This window comes from Macaca fascicularis, chromosome 2 (genome assembly GCF_037993035.2).
Source record: "Macaca fascicularis isolate 582-1 chromosome 2, T2T-MFA8v1.1".
In the NCBI taxonomy this organism is placed as follows: domain Eukaryota; kingdom Metazoa; phylum Chordata; class Mammalia; order Primates; family Cercopithecidae; genus Macaca; species Macaca fascicularis.
Genome location: NC_088376.1, coordinates 184,211,031 through 184,233,134, shown reverse-complemented (window position 1 = coordinate 184,233,134; position 22,104 = coordinate 184,211,031). Strand labels below are relative to the sequence as shown.

Genomic DNA, 22,104 nt, shown 5'->3' with positions numbered 1-22,104 from the left:
TAAGATTGGGTCCCTGAGAGGTGGATGGAGGCGAACCAGGGCACGGGTGATATAATCAGCCTTGTGCAACACAAAGAAGCCCCCTTTTCACTGCAGTGAACAGAGGCTACAGATAGGTTTGTAGGCACCACAAAAAGGGAGTTTCACTGGAAGGAAACTCCCTACTTTCTCTGTGAAGTTGGAGCAGTAACTGAGAGTGGGTGAAGATATCTGGGTGAAGGGTTTGAAAATAAGGGGAATATTTAAAATAGCTACAGTTGAGAAAAGACAGAAGAGCTACTACAGCCTTTTAGAAGGACAGCCAGCTGGTGCCACAGGCCCCACTGAGGGAGGACCTGGAAACTACAGAGGCACAAATCTGACCATGACATAATCTTTTCCATGAAATCACTCTCAGCCTGGCTGTAAAAATGGAGAAGTGTGTAAACAGAAATAATGACTTAGACTAGAAAGTACTCAGAATTCACAACAGTAAATGTGCTTTTTCCATAAGATTTGTGAGACTAGAGAGGATACTCAAGTTTAGATGGATGCTGTATGATTTAATCAGAGGCCTTAAAACATCTTCTTAGGTTCAAAAAATAAGTTCATATACTACCATCCCCCCAAAAAAGAGACAGGAGGTCTCTGAGAAGACCAGCTCATTCTTTGTTATTCTTTTTGGGCATACAGGGATCCTAATTCCGGAAGGAAATTATTTAAGGACTCTTTTAGCCTTGAGGTTCTAAGATGCAATCAGATTTTAAGATGAGCAACACTTTTCAGTGACTGATCTCCGTTCAGGCATGTGGTCTGGGATTCTGCCTAAGTACACGCCTTCTGACAACTGGTAAGCAGCTAAAAGATGCCGAGGATCTCCTGCCTCTGGGAAATCTTGATGCTCTCTTTGGGCAAGTCAGAGACAGTTATCTGAATCCAGGCAAACTTTCTTTTTTTTTTTTTTTTTTTTTTTTTTGAGACGGAGTCTCGCTGTGTCTCCCAGGCTGGAGTGCAGTGGCGTGATCTCGGCTCACTGCAAGCTCCGCCTCCCGGGTTCACGCCATTCTCCCGCCTCAGCCTCCCAAGTAGCTGAGACTACAGGCGCCCGCCACCACGCCCGGCTAGTTTTTTGTATTTTTAGTAGAGACGGGGTTTCACCATGTTAGCCAGGATAGGGCAAACTTTCAAAAAATGAGAATGACTGAAATTCTAGGTGGCACAAATTACTTTGAATGAATTGCTTTCTCTCTCTGCACTTTCCTGAAACCGAGTAAGCTGAAACCCTAATACTTAGTCTACTATGACACTGACACCTTTTTGAATTCAATTGAAATTTTGTTTTTCAACAACTAGTAAGACTACTATGTTTTATATGCTTTGAGACCTTATTTATCACTGATAACAAAACTTGAAAGTAAATTCTAATAAATTTGTATTTATAATCTTAAAAAATATAATTGCAAACACTTAAAAAGAGACCAAAGTTTTTTTTTTAATGAATATGTTAACTCAAGAGTATTTTTTAACAATTAGTTTCCACTAAAATTCTGTTTTTATTTTCCCCTTTTTGCCATCAAGTTCCTTATCCATCAAATTAACATATTATCAAGGGAAACATGTTTGTTTCCTGCTATGATTTCAGTTATTTCTAGAAAATACTGTATTTCTAAGCCTGAGAGTCAACATGTTTAGCTGTAAGGAAAAATAGATCACAAGAGGAGGCCTGCAACACAGTGGCCTTCTCTAAATATTTAAAGAGCAATTCTACACGGCAGCAGAGACTAGAACTTAGATCAATGCAGTCTTTTCCAATGAAAGAAAATCATTTTTTTTTGCTATACTTAAAAACTATAGTTGGAAGAAAAGACACTGAGGGTTTAAAAATGCCCGTGAAAACTTGAGTTAAAAACAAAACAATACCCTATGTACTAGGCGTTCATTTTCATGTTTGCATACCTTTGGTTACATTTGGAGTTACGGTAGTATTTTTGATATCAGGACTGGCAGTTGTTTGTTCCGTCTGTGCAGGAAATTCATTGCTACTGCGAGGTTGTAGTGGTTGCGTAAATTTTGGGGCACGACCTTTAAAAAAGTTTTAAAAGCTCTTTTTAATCTGTACCAACTTGATTAACATAAACTTATTTGATAATGCTTTTAATATATTTTTGGAAAGTTGCACCATAAATCCAAGGAATATCAAATTCTCACATTAAAAACAGGCATACCTTTGGCTATTTTTGGAGGGGTTGTAGTGTTTTTGAGGTCATTGCTGTTCCGAGGAGGTGGAGGTTGAGTAAGTTTTGGAGGACGACCTTGAAAAATGGTTTAGAAAAATTTAAACATTTTGTTTTTAAAAATCATAGTTAAAAATAGTAATGTTAAATGTCTTCAATATTTTCTATTTAATTCTGCAGAATAATTTTAACTCTCAGAGAGAAATATATTGGAAGGATAAACATCATACTCTGCAATAAATGCACAAATATGCCAGGATTTCTCAGTTTTTAAATAACTACCATCTGAAAATAATCTTAGGAAGGAGAATAATGGGGTGGAAAGTGATGTTGAATGCTAAAGCTATAAAGGAGTCATCCACTTTATTCAATTCATTTAATAATTATTTATGGAGGGTCAATGATGTGTCAGGCACTGTGGTAGCCTTTGGGGGTACAACAGTAAACAGTATATTAAAATGTGTAATATTGAGATAAATTATTCTTGCTTTAAATGTATTGTTACAATCTTTCATGCTTATGTTAAACAAATTTTTTTTTTTTTTTTTTTGAGACGGAGTCTCGCTTTGTCGCCCAGGCTGGAGTGCAGTGGTGCGATCTCGGCTCACTGCAAGCTCCGCCTCCCGGGTTCACGCCATTCTCCTGCCTCAGCCTCCCGAGTAGCTGGGACTACAGGCGCCCACAACCGCGCCCGGCTAATTTTTTGTATTTTTAGTAGAGACGGGGTTTCACCGTGGTCTCGATCTCCTGACCTTGTGATCCGCCCGCCTCGGCCTCCCAAAGTGCTGGGATTACAGGCGTGAGCCACCGCGCCCGGCCATGTTAAACAAATATTATAGTACATGAGACCTGATTTAAAATTATTACAATTGAGACTAAATTTGGAAAGTGATCTCATTTACATTATCTCATGAACGATGCTATTTCTTCTTCCACTTATAATTTTGGAAACCATTCTGATAAGTAACTTTTTAATATGGTAACCATTTATTTTTTAAAAATCCCTTTAAGAAGATATTGTAATTAGAGTTTAACCAGAAAAACACTCACATTATTAATTCTTCTCTCTGAGAATAGCAAAATCATTTTAAATTGGCAATCCAGTAAAAGTAACATATCTTAAACACACCATCTCTTTACCTTTCGGAATAAACTGACATCCGAGCAGCTCCATTTTCATGGCAATTTTCTGCTGCCATTGGGTAGGATTCACTCTAATAAAACGTGCAATAATTGGTGGCAAAAAGTTATTACGCACATCCTGGTGATAATCTTTGTTTCCTTGAAATACCTTTAAAAAAAGCAACAAAAAAATTGGTACTTTAAATCAACAGTGGTTAGGGCTAAATTTCTCCACTTAAACATGTTTTTGTTCTTTGCTCTAGGCCTTAAATTATATCTGTAAAGTATGACAATAAGGATTAATTTTTAAGAAAATAATCACAATTTGGAAAACTATTAAGATGCTGCACACTTTTATCAAAAGTTTATAAAAGAAAGTAATATAGAAATGATTTTAAGATGATTTAAGAACTTAACAACAGGGCTAACTTGGCATTTGGGTAAAAGCTTTCAAATCCAGTGAGACAATTTATCCTATTAATAAATTAGTAACTCTGGTCCTGTGGAATTAGCAACTATTTAAATATATTAATTTTTAAAGTAAAACAAAATTGATCATGCCAGGTCTTAGGGGAAATATTTTGCTTGTGTACTTTTCATAATTTTTCTCTCAACAGGCTGAAGGTGAACATATACTAAGGAACATATACTAACAAACATATAACAGGTACATACCTCCACCTACTGGATAAACTGCATAAGACAGCTCTCCTATTATAATCCTGGTTTTCGTTCCATGCTGCTATTTAAACTAGAAGTGACTTTGAAATGCTATTTTATGCTTAAATTATTAATTTTTTTAGAGATAGAGTCTTGCTCTGTCATCCAAGGAATGCATTGGCAGGATCATAGTGCAATACAGCCTAGAATTCCTGGGCTCAAACGATCCTCCCACCTCAGCCTCCTGAGTAGCCAGGACTACACAGGCATATGCCAACATGCGTGGCAATATTTATTTATTTATTTAGAGAAGAGGTCTCGCTTTGTTGCCCAGGCTACAGTGCAGTGGCGCGATCCTGGCTCACTGCAACCTCTTCCTCTCAAGTTCAAGCAACTCTCCTGCCTCAGTCTCCTGAGTAGCTGGGGTTACAGGTGTGCACCAACACACCCAGCTAATTTTTGTATTTTTAGTAGAGACAGGGTTTCACCATGTTGACCTCAAGGGATCCACCTGCCTCAGCCTCCCAAAGTGCTGGGATTATAGGAGTGAGCCACTGTACCTGGTGACTTTTTATTTTTGTAGAAAGGGGTCTTGCTATGTTGCTCAGGCTGGTCTCAAACTCCTGTCCTCAAGCAATACTCATGCCTAGACCTCCCCCAAAGTGCTGGAAGTACAGGTGTGAGCTACCACGCTTGACCTGTGACTAATTTAATGATTGTAACTAAACAGCAACAAATGCATTATAAAAATAATCCCTAGGTAAAAATATGAGTCTAGGTGAGTCTCATTCTACTTCAAGCAAATTATGATAGTATCTTATAATGGACCAGCACTTAATTATTTATAAAACATTTAAATGCAACTAATTCAGACAACGCTGTGAAATAGGAGGGCACAGGAATCTGTAAGTGGATTGCACAGCTAGTCAGTGACAGGGCAGCAACTTGACTCTGGGTCTTCTGACTTAAGTATAGCCTCCAATAAGCTAAAAAGAGCCCTGTTTGTTCTCTAGGTCAGATCAACTAGGTAGTTTCTAAAGACCATTAATTAATAAGTCTAATTAATAATTAATAAATATATTGCCTAAAATCTAAGTGATTTTTTTTTTTAATCAGCTAAGGTGAGATTAAGTAAATGTTTAACTTCTCAATCAAGTTATTTCCAAGTATTGTGGCTCTATCTCTTCTGGGCTAATTCACTTGGCATTAGACTATACATCTTGAAAAATGTGTTAATATCCTTCATTTCCTAAAAAGTTTGTTTTGCAGTTACAATAGCTTCCATGCTAGTGAGCTCCCGTGATTTCCTCAGATATTACTCTGAAATAAAGGTCATTATTTTCATTCTTACTATATTGGTGGAACAGGGATGATAACAAATCATTACTTTAACACATAAAAATTATCTTTAAGATCTTCCCCTATATTGCTGTCTCGGTTTTATAAAAACTGAGTAAAAAAAGATTTGCTATCGTCAGCCTATGAGCATTTACTGAGAATCCGCATGTACAGGGAAGTATGTGAGGTGTCATGAAAAGAAAATGGATATGGACGCTACAGTTCCCACCCTCAAGAAACTGAAATTGTATTGATTACCACACATAAATATGGTATCATGTTAGAAAGTGACATATTATGAAAACAAATTGTATATATACTAATCCCATTTTCTGAAAACAAAACCAAATGCAGTCTCTGTCTGCTCATGCACATGTGCAGGCTCAGAAAAGGGTACAATGAATACACCAATTACCCTTGAGTTGGAGGTGATGAGGGAGCAGATGGACTTAGATGAGCGGGAAAAGTCTGTTAATTCATACAATTCAATGTGAGGACTTGCATTTCTGACCGTGGGAGTAACGGACTAGACTTATCGTTCCGCCCTAAACATACCTGAGAAAGTGGATAATATATATGAAACAATGGTTCTCAGACTTCTGGCCAACAGGCTGCCTCGGGCAATAATGACTGAGAGAAGGGAAACAAATAAGGTGAGGCCTGCTATTTACTGTCCCAGTACTGTCTGTAGAGTTTCCAGGCCACAATGCAGGGAGAGAGATCCCTAATAGAGCCTGCGGATCTTTGAGCTTTATTCTGGGATGTAGTTAAGCTACTGGAAACAATGTGATCTTTTCAAGGCTTGCTTTTACACTTCATTAGGCAGGACCTGGACAGCCTTTAGTTTTCTCATTTTTCTCCACCACTGAGACAATACTGTTCTAAGTACTCACTGCCGTGTCCCATGTATTATGAGGTTTCTCGTTCTACCTGTTGGCAGTGTAAGGAATTCCCAGACCTGGGGAGCTCTGAGACTTGTCCTGCTGACTCCTTCCAGTGTTTCTTTTACTGGCCATAGGTCATTTCTTTACATGCAGCTGAAGATTTAAGGGAAAACTCCTTATACATCCTAGAAGTGCCTCTCTCACACACACACACTCTATCTTTATAGTTCTCTTCTCTCCTAATCTCTGCCTACAAATTCTAGCTACCTTGTTGGCCTCCCACTCTCAGCTCTGTCTCCGCAACTCAGTGACTCATCAATCAAACTGCTTAAAACAAATGATGAAAAGAAAACCTTAAAAGGAGCCACAGAAAAAAAGATGTATCACATTTTGAGGAACAGAGATAATAGCAGAATTCTTGTCAAAAACAATGCAAGCCAGCAAACAGCAGACAACGTATTTCAATTATTGAAAGGAAAAAACAAAAACAAAAAAACCACTGGCCAACCCAGATTTCTACATTTAGAGAAATTACCTTTCAAAAATGAATGCAACAAAGAATATTTTTCAGAAATACCATTTAATGTTGTTAGAAGTTTTTATAGTATAAGCCTGAACAATTCTTAAAATTCCACAAATTTAGCTATATTCCACAAGCACAATAAATGTGATACAAATAAATATGGACATGGTAGGAATAAACAGCAGTCAAGTTCAGGGGCATGAAGTAGAAGATATGTATGGAGATGGTATTGTTATTGTAACAGGGAGAGGCTCACCAAAGATGAAGTTCATGTGAAGCCAAGGAGAAGAGAAGAAGAAAGAGGCCTTGAATAAAAGCAAGGAGTTAAGATGCATATGAAAGATAATGAGCCCCTGGAGGTTTTTGAACAGAGAGATGAGAAAAGCAGTAATGGAAGACTTTTTAGCAAATCATACATGATAAAAAATAAAAATATATAATCAAAATCAAACTCAGGAAAGTTTGAAAAAATGTCATCGTTTCAGTTCTTTTTTTCCACTTTGAGACAGAGTCTCCCTCTGTCACCCAGACTGGATTGCAATGGAGTGATCGATCACAGCTCACTGCAGTCTCAACCTCCTGGGTTCAGGTGATTCTCCCACCTCAGCCTCCCAAGAAGCTGGGACTACAGGCATGCGCCACCATGCCTGGCTAATTTCCTGTATTTTTAGTGGAGACAGGGTGTTGCCATGTTGCCCAGGCTGGTCTCAAACTCCTGAGCTCAAGCAATCCCAAAGTGCTGGGATTACAGGAGTGAGCCATCATGCCCAGCCCCATAGTTTTGGTACTGATGGGAGACATCTATCTTCCTTAGGCACGAGGACTCCTCCATTTAAAGATCAAAGGGATACACATCTGAATAAGATCCATCTCTGCCTGCTCCCCACCCCTTATCATTTCCTCTGGCTCATTCCAGCATCTTCATAATTTGTTGCTAACTAAAACAAAGATTCCATAATTATAATTAGATGCTAGAGCAATTCTTCATGTAAGAAAAAAACAGAAGTTTCCCAGATAAAAGTTGGTGAGATAATCTTCAGATGAATTTTCAAGTCTATAATATCCCATAATTTAATGCATGTTGGTTTTCAGCTTTATTCTTTTTTTACCTTTTGCCTACAGAGTAGAAATCTGGGAACAAAGGCTCTCCATCATCCGGTGAATTGGAAAAAGCTTCATAAAAATAAGAAATTACGAGGTCCCTTTTAGATTTTCTTAATAAAGTGTCTGAACAATTCAATTAAAAATGCAATGACAAAAATCAAAAAAGTACTCACCGTTACAATCACCAAAAGGAACCTAGAACCACTGAGAATTTTCTAAAGTCAGAAGAGTAAGGCCAATAACACTACCTAAAATAACCGCAAGAGGGTAGTGTAAGATGTTCTGAACTTCTACATCTCTCTTATACAGGAGAGCTCTGTGACTTTTGGCAGCCGCCCATTTTAAAAATGTTTTTAAAAAATACCTTGGTAATCATTTTACCTTATCTTGCTCCACACCAGGCTCTCTGTACACAGTCCATTTCTGCCCATCATCACTGTACAGGATTCTGTAGGCAGACACATAGTAATTGTGTTCCACCATGGTGGATCCAGTGGTTATAATGCCTGGGGAATGAAGAGTTGCTTTCATTAACGCACATGGTCTGATTCTCTAAGTTTGTTCAGCATCAAAGTATAAACACTTGAAATGCACAGCTCAAACATTTCTAATTATGGCTCATTTCCATATCCAAGTGCACGTTTTCATCATAACAATTACTAAATCCTTGGCCTTATTCCCTTGGAGAGATAGGAAGAATTATGGGTGTGCATTAAGTAAAGAACTGTTCTATTTTGGTGTCTTGTGTTTATAATGTCATAAAACAGATTTTGACTACTGGGTAAGATGATTCCTGGGAATGAACAGATTAAAGATGATTATTGGTATTATTTACAGTACCAAAACAAAATAAATATTTTAACAAAATTAAACCAATCCCAACCAATTATTCTGACCATTTGCTAAGTTCCCCTAAATTAAATTTATACTCTGCACATGTGGAAAATTGATGATCTCATCATTTAAAATGGACTCCTTTAACAAATTTTTCTTAATGACTGTAAGCGACTGTTATTTTAGATGTCTCAAGACCACTTTACTGAAACACTACCTTAAAAAAGAGTTTCAGTACAATGGAAACAAAAAGCTGTTACGAATTAAATACCGTGATGGTTAATACTGAGTGTCACTTGATTGAAGGATGAAAAGTATTGTTCCCGGGTATGTCTGTGAGGGTGTTGCTAGAGGAGATTAACATTTGAGTCAGTCAACCGAGAAAGGCAAACCCACCCTCAATCTGGGTCGGCACCATTTAATCAGCATCAGCACCGCCAGGATAAAAACAGGCAGAAGAATGTGAAAAGACTAAACTGGCTTAAGTCTCCCGGCCTGCATCTTTCTCCCATGCTGGATGCTTCCTGCCCTTGAACATCACCCTCCCAAGTTCTCAGCTTTGGGACTTTTGGACCTTTGACTATAGACTGAAAGCTGCACTGTCGGCTTCCCTACTTTTGAGGTTTTGGGACTCGGAATGGCTTCCTTGCTTCTCAGCTTGCAGATGGCCTATTGTGGGACTTTACTTTGTGATCATGTGAGTCAATACACCTTAATGAACTCCCTTTTATATATACATCTTTCCTATCCGTTGTGTCCCTTTAGAGAACCCTGACCAACACAAATAACTCCTTTTCTCTGCCATGTTTCATTAACTGTGTCTCCAGTAATATTAACATCAGTGAAGAACACATAAAACCATATAATTAAATTTTTAATGTCTTAATTTTCTCTGAAAATCACCAGTTTTTCAAATAAAATAAGTGTTACAAATTGCTCTAGAAAATTTTATCTCTTAACCTGTTATTTTCTTTTCCTTATTCAAATCTATTTGTAACCACTGGTATTCATCAGTGGCAAAAGCAGCCCAAGGCGGTCCAGGTTTTTTCAGCCTGGCTTTTTCGGGTTTCCAACTGTTCTCTTGCCCTGTGTGGTCAGTCCACTCCAGCACAGATGATGCTGTTATTTGAGGATCCGCGATCACACCAGACTCCATCCCCAGTGTTCCATAACAACCTGAAACAAAGAAAAGACTAAATTTGGTTTCCAGGTAAATTTCAAAATGCATGTAGACCTGCTCACTGAAAACTTTCTATTCCATCTTTAATTAACATACACTATGCTGATAATACACTGTAACAGAGAAATTTCAAAACTAGGCAAGTGTTTCTTGGGCATATGTCTTTGTGTATCATTAGGAAACCTACAAACATGCTCATTTACAAGCATGACTGTTAGTTTAATGGAGATACATTATCTTCTCCCTGGGACACTCTTCCCCAATAACTGAATAATTCATTCCTTTACCTCCTTCAGGTTTTTGGCCTATGTTACCTTCTCCCTGAGGCCTTCCCTGGGAGGAAGACCCTTCCCAACTTCGGTCCAGTTCTACTTCTTTATTTTCCTACATCTTTATCATATTGTAAACAGTATATTATTTATAAACAATAATTTATTCATTGCTTATCATCAATCTCTCACTACTAGAATGTAATCTCCAGGACGGCAGGATCTTGTTCACTTTAATGCTGCTCTATCACTCAAACCAGAGCAATGCCTGGCACATAAAGAAGGCACTCAGTAAATATTTTCTGTTGAACGAATTGATTACTTCTTCAGACAAGTTCAAAAGTCATCTTTCTTAAGGAACCTTCCTTGCTTACATGACCATTTCTCTATAAATATAAAACTTCCAATTTGTTCTATTCATTATATTATTAGATAACCATCTTACCTTACGGTGTTATTATGACAACTAAGTGAGAAAGTACAATAAATCAGCAAGCGACACAGTGCCTGACAGTGTTCAAAAATATTAATTATATAAATAAAAAATTATAAAGTCCATAAAAGGCTTACCACTTGTCTTAAATGTAAAAAGACTTGTAGATAAGTGTCCCCTGAAAGACAGAAGGGTTTTTTTTTTGGTGATACTCACATAACACATGATTGCCGCATATTTAGTGAAACATTTTCTCTTGATTTGGTTCTCCCCACCCAACAAAAGAACCAAGAAGACTGTATGGCTAAAAATTAGACAACTAATATTGTTCCTAGGGAAAAAGTCTCATTTCTAAGCAGGACAACTTCTGAAATCAGCATAAACAACTTCTCTACCAGTATCTAGCGCCCAGTTTCACATGTGATTGTGCAAATGTTCTCTATGTAATCTTTAATATGTACTTCTTTTTCATAATTTATTTACTCATTGTTTACTATCAATCTCTCACTACTTTATTTCATGAAATAAACGGATTCTTAACACTTTTCTGTGGCAAATGTTACACTAAAAGGTCTAATTCTCAGAGAATGAGGCTCAAGTTTTTTGGGATAAATGTAAGAAAAGTTGGGTACTAATAGATTTCTTTTTCTTTTCTTTTTTTTTTTTAAGAAGAAATCAACATCTCATGGAAGAAGTCTCAGTGTCCGGCATGCAAACCATTACAAGAGGATGCAATTTTTCCCTGTTTTCTTTTTTAAAGCATGAAAGAGAGAATTCACACACATTAAATCTTTCTAAAAGTATAACATGGTAAAGGAATGAAAGGGTCTGCACAAAATAATCTAGAAAAAAAAAAAAAAGGGAAGGTAGTTGAGTCTATACCAGGGATGGGCAAATGACTGCCCATGCATGGCCTGTTTTGTATGGGCAATGAGCTAAGAATAGTTAAAGAGCTGTAAATAAAACAAAAAAAGAATAAGATGCAGAGACATGTGGCCTGTAAAGCCTAAAATATTTATTAGCTGGATCTTTACAGAACAAGTTTGCTGAATCCTGTTGTATACCAATCTGGATATGGATGATACTCGAGTCTTCTGAATGAAAATTGCCCTAGGACCTCTGAAGAAAAGCTGGTTTCAATTAGGCTTAGTGTTGTCTGAAAGACTGAGCATATCTAAGAGACAAGATTTATAAAAACAGATTGCTAACACTGCATTTCTTTTTTGTTTGTTTGTTTGTTTTTTTGTTTTTTTTTTTTTGAGACGGAGTCTCACGCTGTTGCCCAGGCTGGAGTGCAGTGGCGCGATCTCGGCTCACTGCAAGCTCCGCCTCCTGGGTTCACGCCATTCTCCTGCCTCAGCCTCCTGAGTAGCTGGGACTACAGGCGCCTGCCACCGCGCCCGGCTAATTTTTTGTATTTTTAGTAGAGACGGGGTTTCACTGTGGTCTCGATCTCCTGACCTTGTGATCCGCCCGCTTCGGCCTCCCAAAGTGCTGGGATTACAGGCTTGAGCCACCGCGCCCGGCCTAACACTGCATTTCTATTTAATGTTTCAACTTCTGCTTTTGATGCCTACTCTACGTTTTGTAAAACAGTAGAACACTATACATACCATGAAAATACATCCTTAAAATATTCTCTTAGAATGAAAAGAAGATTCACAATAATGCGTATGATGTAATACTTTATGTCAAATTTAAATTTATATTTAAAGTATTTCAATTATCTTGACTCCCCATGTGCTATAAGGAACACAGTAGTTAAGCCTTTCAATCTGTAAAATAAATAAGGATCTCGCAACAAACTTCTAGACTCGTATGTAGACTTTAACACTTAGAAAAGACAGAAGAAACACATTACTCTTCCAAAGGACTACATTTTTTGAAGAACAATAAGCTAAGGTAGTACACCACCACCTATACTCTTCAAAATATGCAGACACTGGCCCGGCATGGCGGGTCACGCCTGTAATCCCAGCACTTTGGGTGGCTGAGGCGGGTGGACCATGAGTCAGGAGTTCGAGACCAGCCTGGCCAACACGGTGAAACCACGTCTCTACTAAAAATACAAAGTTATTTCGTACAGGCATGGTGGCACACACCTGTAATCCCAGTTACTTGGGAGGCTGAGGAAGGAGAATCGCTTGAAACCGGAAGGCAGAGATTGCAGTGAGCCAAGATCACGCCACTGCACTCCAGCCTGGGCAACAAGAGCGAAACGGTCTCAAAACAAAACAAAACAAAAAACAGACACTGAGCACGCTAACGTGAGTGCTTACTGCCTAAACGTTCTTTCATGAACACCATTAACAGTGATATTGCTGAGATCTAGCTAGTTCTTAGCCCACTGCTACCCAGAATGCTAATTATAGATAGCATATATTTTTTAAATTGCATATATACTTACACCACAGATGTGACGTTGTTAGCCAAAGAACTTTCATAATATGGGATACCTTTACTAATTACAACACTGATTTGGCCACCCAACGTGTTTGACACTACTCCTGCATGCACACCAGCCATGCACAATGGCGAGGACTTAAGGAAGGGAAAAAGAAAAGATTCGTTTTTAATTTTCTCTTAATAATTCATAAACAAGACACTCTACTTCCTCGAGAAATCAGTTAATCTAGGCAGTTTCTTCATAAACATAGATTATTGGTACTGGAACACAACAGTTTTAGCAGAAAAAAAGAAAATGCATATTACTAAAAAATGTCTTAAAAAAGTAAAAGGTAAGGATATATAATTAACACACCTCTAACTACTCTGGAGTTCTAAAAAAATAAAGTTATATCACAATTTTCAAATAAGTTTATATCCAGCTTACATCTCTATATCCATGAGGAATTGTTCCAGATATCTCAGCAAAAGGAAGCAGACAACCAGCTGGGCAGTACTTACTGAGAAATGAAAACAAGCAAAAGGTTACATAATGCTGCATTTTACAGGGAAAAAAGCAACCCCCCAAAAATATCACAGACACATTTTTCAGTTCAAGGTGAATACCATAATTTCACTACCCTGAAAGACTCACCAGTTCTTTTTTTTGACACGGAGTTTCACTCCTGTTGCCCAGGCTGGAGTGCAATGGCACCTTCTTGGCTCACTGCAACCTCCGCCTCCCGGGTCTCAGAGATTTTCCTGCTTCAGCCTTCCGAGTAGCTGGGATTACAGGTGCGTACCACTACCCCCGGCTAATTTTTGTATTTTTAGTAGAGATGGGGTTTCACCATGTTGGCCAGGCTGGTCTCAAACTCCTGACGTCAGGTGATCCACCCATCTCAGCCTCCCAAAGTGCTGGGATTTCAGGCGTGAATGACCGTGTCCGGCCAGGACCACCAGTTCTAAAAAGCCCTTTCAGACTTTCTTCCATCCATACATATATAATGTGTCTTTACTCACATATTTGCAACTTTTTTTTTCTTATTACATACTGCCTTGATTATTTTATTTGATAATGAATGGTAGACACGTTTTTACTATAAGACCTATTCATCAAATTTAAGAGCTACATGATATTCTATTCTGTGGATATGCCATAATATGTTTTACCAACCCTCTATTGATCCAATTTAAGCTGTATTAAAAGAAGTACATTCACTCCCGCTGCTACCCATCCACCCAACACATTTATTTGAATGTCTATTATGCTGTCTGTTGGGTGTAGGGCGGTACAAGGTACTGGGTTTACAAAAGTCAAACAAATATTGCCCCTGTCCTCACTGAGTTTATAGTCCAGTGGCAGAAGACATTAAACCAATACTTACACAAAGAATTGATTTTGATTCTGCTATGAAGAAAAGTCACGCTGAAATAACCGGAAGAAATCTAACTTAATACAAGTAACAAAATAATTCAGTAAACTGAATGAACTGCCAGGTAGCACCCTAAGTGCTTTAGGTAATCCATATAAGACTCCTATGGAGGAGATGCTAGTGTTGTCCTCATTTTAGGGAACTGGGAAATTAAGGAACTGTACGCCGATTCACACAGCTAGCAGGCAGCAAATGGGCTCTGGAGTCCGTGCTCTTACGCAGGACTCTGTACCGCCCTCAGTCAGGGAATGGGGGTGGCAGAGTGGCTCTCTTAGAAACTGAAGCCTCAGCAGTGAGTTAAGGGATGTCACTAGAACAAGTGGTGGGAAATGCACACTTGTCAGAGGGAAGAGAACAGCATGAGGCAGGACGGCCTGGGGCGTGTCTGGAAGTGAGGACAGCAGTGCAAGTAGGTGGCAGAGAGCAAAACTAAGGTTAGTCAGAGAGAAGATTGGACAGATGGGCAGGTAATGCAGGAGCCTTGTGGGCTATAGTGAGGAGCCTGGAATATATTTCTAAGTAAAAATAGGAAGCCAGTAAAGGATTTTGGCAGCTTACATACATAATCTGATTAGTATTTTTAAAAAATATGATTCTGGCTCCTGGGAAGAAAAGAGATAGCAAGGAATCATGAGTGGAGGCTGGGACGCCATCAGGTGACAGTACAGCAGCCCCGGAGAGGGACAATGGGAGCTCGGATTTGTGGCAGATCATGGAGCTGGAGAGTGGCACGAGTGCAGCTGACCCTCTGCCAGAGCTGTCTACCATACACTGATGCCAGGGTTACCCCAGCTAACCAGGGTCCCCCTCAAATGCTGAAGAGGGCTCCCTTCCCACACAGAACCATTCTTGAAGACAAAATTAAGGTTCTTCGGGGAAGTGGTAGTAAGTTTGGAGGAAGTTAGTAAGATGGCTCTTGAAAGATGAGAATGACCTGCCAACCAGAGAGGAGGCAAGTGTTTTCTGGTAAAAGCTCTGTGAGCTCAGAGCAGTGTAAATAACTCAGAGTCATTTCAATATGGAGAACATAAGATGAGACTGGAAAAACGGCCTGAGGACTGCTTGTGAAAGACCCAGAAGACCAGGTTAAGGAAATTGGGACAACTGTTTTTTCTCATAACAAGTAGTTTCTCAAGATTTTTCAGCAGGGAAATGGTCAGATATATATTTGGAAAACAGCCTGGCAGCAGTGTGAATGGCAGCCAGCAAACAGAAATAGGAACTCGATTAGAGGCATAAAGGCATAAAGAAGAAAAATAGTAGAAATGGTACTTGAGTAACAACACCGGAGAATTCTAAACAGCCAAAACCATGCTCTTTCAATTTTTTGAAAAAATATAAATACCTTTTCAACTTTTATTAGCAGTTTTGCCAGATTTTGAAAAGCAACTAGTTCTACTTTCAAAGCATATTAAAATACTTTCATTTTGCAGATCTAAATGCTACAATAAAAGCAAAATGTAAACATGCAACTAAATGGCTTTATGCTTTAAATAAGCTTTAAATAAGCTCTAATTTATTGAAGTCTCGGAACAATGATACGTATCACATAATATACATTAACCCTAAGAGTATACAGAATGAAAATGAAGAAGTGAATGAAGAGTAACATTTAAGCAAAAAAAAAAAAAAAAAAAAAGTCACAAATATGATCATACCTGAACTCAGGTTCCAAAAAATTGGATGCAGTGTCCAAACAAGTAATTAGATCTAGAAAAACAAAAATAAAAAACTGATTGTATTAATATACAGGATTCCCTTGCTGAAACTCCAAATGTCTCAGAATTCCAAACTGTACTGCTCTAATTTTCAAAAATCTCAATGGCACTGTCAAGGGGGTCCTAAAAACTTTACCACCTTTTGTTAATCACAATTTCTTTCTGATATTAAGTTTCTTGAGTTTTGGAGCAATGTCTCTTCTATACTGTTTATTACATCACCTCAGAAAGTCATATACCATATACACATGTATATGTATATGTGATTTATATATATATTTAGAACATGCATAGATAAGTAAAATTTGTAGCTTTAAAGTGGTTTCTGTAAAATACAGCTACATACACACACACACACACACACACACAAATATTTCTTGGTTATTATATAACTAAAAATGATCCTCTGCTGTTTACACACAAGGAAAACAATGACAAAGAAAGTGAGTTAATTTTATGGCTCTAACTATTAATAACTGCTAATTAAAATCTGGTCCAGAGACAGGACTGGTGCATTAGCATCTTCTGGAAATTTAGTAGAAATTCAAATTCTTGAACTCCATCCAGACTTACAGAATCTCTGGAGGTGGGGCCCAAAAATCTGTTTTAACAAGTCCTCTCGGTAATTTCTTAAGCACAGTGAAGTTGGAGTAGCATTGCTCTAAAGAAACAAAACTTCTTAAATTTAACATTTTCTGCCTAGAAATCAATATATCTGAGCAAGAGCTAATCTGCCTCTAATTAAGACCAAGTTCATAGGCTATGTAAAAAGTGGTTTTGGTTAAAAAACAAAAAACAAAAAACAAAACACAAAACAAAAAAACCCCACCATTTCAATGGCTTCCTTCTGCTCTTAGGATAGAGAGCAAAGCCTTCAACACAGCGTACACAGTCTTCAAGTGCTGGCCTTGTCTTACTCTGCAGTTTTGTGTGTACCTGCCTTGGCTTCTTGCCACTCCAACCTTGTTTTAGTACCAAGGGCACAAGTTGCTCTCTTGACTTGGAAGGCTTTCCCACTACTCCTTAGTCTAGCTGGTTCCTCTCTAAGAGCTCAGCTTCACTGCCACTTCCTCACAGAAGCTGTCCCTCACCTTCACAAGTCAAATTCCTTTAGCACATAGGAGGTAGGCACTTAAGTTTTGTTTAATAAACGGATGACTATTCTGGGTTGTCAAAGGTTATGTTAATACATAAGCCTGACTTGTTGATGTAATTATAGAGTTATAAGCAAAATCACTCTATAAAAGCTTAATCCCTGGACAGAGCCTGAGGCTGTTTGTCCTCAACTTTGTATTTCCAGGAGCAATAACAGCATATGGTATACAGGAGGCTTATTTATTGAATCAATGGATGAATAAAAGTTTTTGATCATTAGCGTGTTTGGCTAAATCCAGTTATTTACTAACCCGCAGGGAGGTAAACCTGGAGGAAGACCCCAAGGCAATCACAAAAGATTTTACATAGAAATGCTTCATTAAAGAACTGTGTCAAGGGTGGCCAATATACTGATGGAGATAGCTCCTAGCACACTAAACAGTATGTAAATATTTGTTAAATTAATGGTTACCACAGCAAGCACAGATCATTTTATGCTACAATTCTGAAGAAATTTTGTGTTTACTATTCAACTAAAATGTGTCTTGAACTAGAGCTTAATAACTGTTGTACCAGTAGGAAAGGGGTATTTTCAAGGCAACTGTATAAATTAATATTAATAAACCAGGCATTTGAATGACAGTTAAGCTAATCTGTGCTTTAGGAATTTAAGAGGATAGATGTCTAAACAGGGGTTCACTACCACCTAGTTGACCAACCAGAAGAGCAGGCAAATTGAATTACCGGTACTCTAGTTATTCCTGTCAATCTTTGCCCAGCATCAACAAGAATCAATTTTCCACTTTTTGCTCCACCAAAAAAATTTCCAACTTCTAAGATTAGAAGTTGAATTTCTAAGATTAATATCCTGGGATGAAAGGTACTGTGTGGTCCAAAATGGCACTTAAACCACAAGAAGATTGCCAGCTGGCCCCATCACCTTCCAGCCACATGCCAGAAATCTGGTCAACTATGGATTATTTGATCAGCACAAGGCTTTGGTTGTAAGTCCATGCAGTACTGAGACTCCAAAACTATGCCATGCAAATGTGCAACTCACTAAACTTGCTCTCAAATTTCGCGGAAGCTCAAAAGAGTTCTAAAGGAGAAAAATAAGAATTCAAAAGGGATAGCTACAAGGAGAGCCAAGAAGACTGAAGATAAAGAAAACCTTAAGTATACACTTTGACCTTTATGACTTTACAAAGGCAAAGAAAACAACATCAAATAAAGCAGGCAATTAAGAAGCTTTAAAATGTCTTTCTTAAAAGCTTTTCCCAAGTAAACAGCCTTCCAGAAACCTGTCATTACTGCAATGCTCCCAGCTAATAAAAACACAGCCTAGCTCCAAAAAAATCCATCTGCCCCAGAGATTTCTGATAGTGCGTCCGGAATTGGTGGGTTCTTGGCCTCACTGACTTCAAGAATGAAGGCGCAGACCCTCGCTGTGAGTGTTACAGTTCTTAAAGATGGTGTGTTCGGAGTTTGTTCCTTCAGACGTTCCGATGTGTCTCGAGCTTCTTCCTTCTGGTGGGTTGGTGGTCTCGCTGTCAGGAGTGCAGCTGCAGACCTTCGTGGTGAGTGTTACAGCTTTTAAAGGCAGCGCGTCTGGAGTTGTTCGTTCTTCCCGATGGGCTCCTTGTCTCAGTGGCTTCAAGAGTGAAGCTGCAGATCTTCGTGGTGAGCGTTACAGCTCTTAATGGCAGCGTGGACCCAAAGAGTGAGCGGCAGCAAGATTTACTGCAAAGAGCAAAAGAACAAAGCTTCCACAATGGGGAAGGGGACCTGAGGGCGTTGCCGCTGGCTGGGGCAGCCTGCTTTTATTCTTATCTGGCCCCACCCACATCCTGCTGATTGGTCCATTTTACAGAGAGCTGATTGGTCCGTTTTGACAGAGTGCTGATTGGTACTTTTACAATCCTTGAGCTAGACAGAGTCACAGAGTGCTAGCTAACTAGACACAGAGTTAGCTAGATACAGAGTACCAATTGGTGTATTCACCAACTTTGAGCTAGACACAGAGTGCTGATTGGTGTATTTACAATCCTTGAGCTAGACACAGTCACAGAGTGCTAGTCCTCCAAGTCTCCACTAGGTTAGCTACATACAGAGTACCAATTGGTGTATCTACAACCCCCTGAGCTAGACACAGAGTGGTGACTGGTGCATTTACAATGGTTGTGCTAGACACAGAGTCACAGAGTGCTAGTCCCCAAGTCTCCACTAGGTTAGCTAGATACAGAGTACCAATTGGTGTATTCACAAACCCTGAACTAGACACAGAGTAATGATTGGTGCAGGTACAATCCTCCAGCTAGATATAAAAGTTCTCCAAGTCCCCATCTGGTTCAGGAGCCCAGTTGACTTCACCCAGTGGATCCTGCACCTGGGCTGCAGGTGGAGCTGCCCGCCAGTCCCGATCGGCACCTGCACTCCTCAGCCTTTGGGCTGTTGATGGGACTGGGCGCCATGGAGCAGGGGGCGGTGCCTGTCGGGGAAGCTCAGGCCACTGGGAGAGCCCACCGCAGGGGGAGGAGCTCAGACATGGCGGGCTGCAGGTCCCGGGCTCTGCGCCCTGGGGAAGCAGCTAAGGCCGGAGGAGAATTTGAGTGCGGCGCCAGCGGCCGGCACTGCTGGGGGACCTGGTGCAACCTCCGCAGCTGCTGGCCCGGGTGCTAAGCCTCTCACTGCCCACCCGCCGGCCGGCCGCTCCGTGTGCGGGGCCCACCAAGCCTGCGCCCGCACCTGCTAGAACTCATGCAGCCCAGGTTCCCACCCGCGCCTCTACCTCCACACCTCTCCCGGCAAGCAGAGGGAGGAGGCTCCGGCCTCGGCCAGCTCAGAGAGGGGCTCCCACGGTGCCGTGGCGGGCTGAAGGGCTCCTCCAGCGCCCCTAGAGTGGACGCCGAGGCTGGAGGCCGAGGAGGCGCTGAGAGTGAGGGCTGCTAGCACATTGTCACCTCTCAATAGCAATGTATGTTATCATAATCAAAGGAACAGAACTGAAAGTCTAGAAATAAACCCTCAAATTTATAGTCAACTGAGTTTCAACAAGGGTGCCAAGACAATTCAATGGGGGGAAGAATAATCTTTTAGACAAATGATGCTGAGACAACTGGATATCCACCAAGCAAACAAATGAATTGGACCCATACCTCACACCACATACAAAATAAAGTGGATCTAAACTCGAGCTGAAACTATAAAACTTTTAGAAAAAAATATATGAGAATATCACAACTCTGGATGAAGCAGTGATTTCTTAGATAAAACACCAAAAGCACAAGAGAACAAATAAAAATAAATGGAAGTTCATCAAGAACAAAAACTTTTGTACTTCACAAGACACCATTAAGAAAGAGAAAGATAGCACACAGAATGGGAGAAAACATTTGCAAATGATATGTCAATGAAAATAGATGTATCTAATATCCAGAATACATAACATCATGTGGCATTAAAAAGACAAAGGAACCAATTTAAAAACAGACAATGGATATGAACAGACATTTCTCCAAAGAAGATATACAAATGGCCAATAGGCACATAAAAATATGCTCAACATCATTAGTCATCAAGGAAATGCAAATTAAAATCACAGTGAGACACCACCATACACCCATTAGATGGCGAAAATAAAAAAGACATAACAAGCACTGGCAAAAATGTGGAGAAACTGGAGTCTTTACGCAGTACTAGTAAAATTGTAAAATGGTGCAGCTGTTTTGGAAAATGGTTTGGCAGTTCCTTAAAATACTAAACCAAGAGTTAGCATATGACCCAGAAATCTCACTATTAGGTATATGCCCAAGAGAATTAAAAACCTACGTCCCCACCAATATTTGTATACAAAAGTTCATCAACTGATGAATAGATGGATAAACAAAATGGGGTGTATATACATACAATGGGATATTATTTGGCCATAAAAAGAAATGAAGTTTGATTCATGCTACAACATGGATACACTTTGAAGATATGCTAAGTGAAAGAAGCTAGTCACAAAAGACCACATACTATATATTTATATGAAATGTCTCGAATAGGCAAATCTACAGCAATAAAAAGTAGACTCGTGGTTTCCTAGGACCGTAAGGGGTTAAGAGGAGAGAAATGGGGAATAACTGCTACTAAGGAATTTCCTTTAGGGTGATAAATATGTTTTAAAATTGACTATGGTGATGACTGTACAACTCTGAATACACTGAAAAATTAATGAATTCTATATACAGATATTTTATTATTTAATTTCAACTTTTATTTTAGACACAGGGGTACAAGTGCAGGTTACATAGGCATACTGCATGGTGCTGAGGTTTGAGGTACAGACCCCACCACTAAGGGCGTGAGCACAGTACCCAACAGGTATTTTTCCTTTTAATTTTATTTTGGGTTCAGGAGTACATGCACAGGATTGTTATATAGGTAAACTTGTGTCATGGGGGTTTGCTGTATCTTTTGTCATCTAGGTACTAAGCCTAGTTAGCATCCCACAGTTATTTTTTCTGTTCCTCTCCCTCCTCCTACCCTCCAGTAGGCCCCAGTGCCAATTGTTCTCCTCTATGTGTCCATGTGTTACATTTAGCTGCCACTTAAAAGAACATGTGGTATTTGGTTTTCTCTTCCTGTGAGGTTAATGGCCTCCAGCTCCATCCATGTCCCTGCAAAGGGCATAATCTCATTCTTTTTTATGACTGCATAGTATTCCATAGTGTATATGTACCACATTTTCTTTATCCAGTTTACCATTAATGGACATTTAGGTTGACTCCATGTCTTTCCTATTGTAAATACTGCTGCAATGAACATAATGAGTGCTATATTCCTTTGGGTATATACCCAGTAATGGGATTACTAGGTCAAATGGCAGCTCTGCTTTTAGCTCTCTCAGCAATCACCACTCATTTCCA

At 39.3% G+C, this 22,104-nt stretch overlaps 1 protein-coding gene across 6 annotated transcripts in view; it reads right to left on the bottom strand.

Moving 5' to 3' along the window:
- DCBLD2 (discoidin, CUB and LCCL domain containing 2) overlaps positions 1-22,104 on the bottom strand; it is a 92,716-nt gene that overhangs the window by 11,203 nt on the left and 59,409 nt on the right. For 3 of the 6 annotated variants that reach the window (XM_005548335.5, XM_005548333.5, XM_005548334.5), the window contains exons 4-12: positions 16,040-16,091; positions 13,394-13,466; positions 12,968-13,101; positions 10,698-10,738; positions 9,639-9,854; positions 8,226-8,350; positions 3,354-3,504; positions 2,205-2,291; positions 1,936-2,061 (exon numbers count right to left, since the gene is read on the bottom strand). In XM_005548335.5, coding sequence (XP_005548392.1) covers positions 1,936-2,061; positions 2,205-2,291; positions 3,354-3,504; positions 8,226-8,350; positions 9,639-9,854; positions 10,698-10,738; positions 12,968-13,101; positions 13,394-13,466; positions 16,040-16,091 — 1,005 coding nt within the window. The remainder of the gene's footprint in view (positions 1-1,935; positions 2,062-2,204; positions 2,292-3,353; positions 3,505-8,225; positions 8,351-9,638; positions 9,855-10,697; positions 10,739-12,967; positions 13,102-13,393; positions 13,467-16,039; positions 16,092-22,104) is intronic. The other 3 variants (XM_074033623.1, XM_074033622.1, XM_045385357.3) reach the window with 3 other exon arrangements.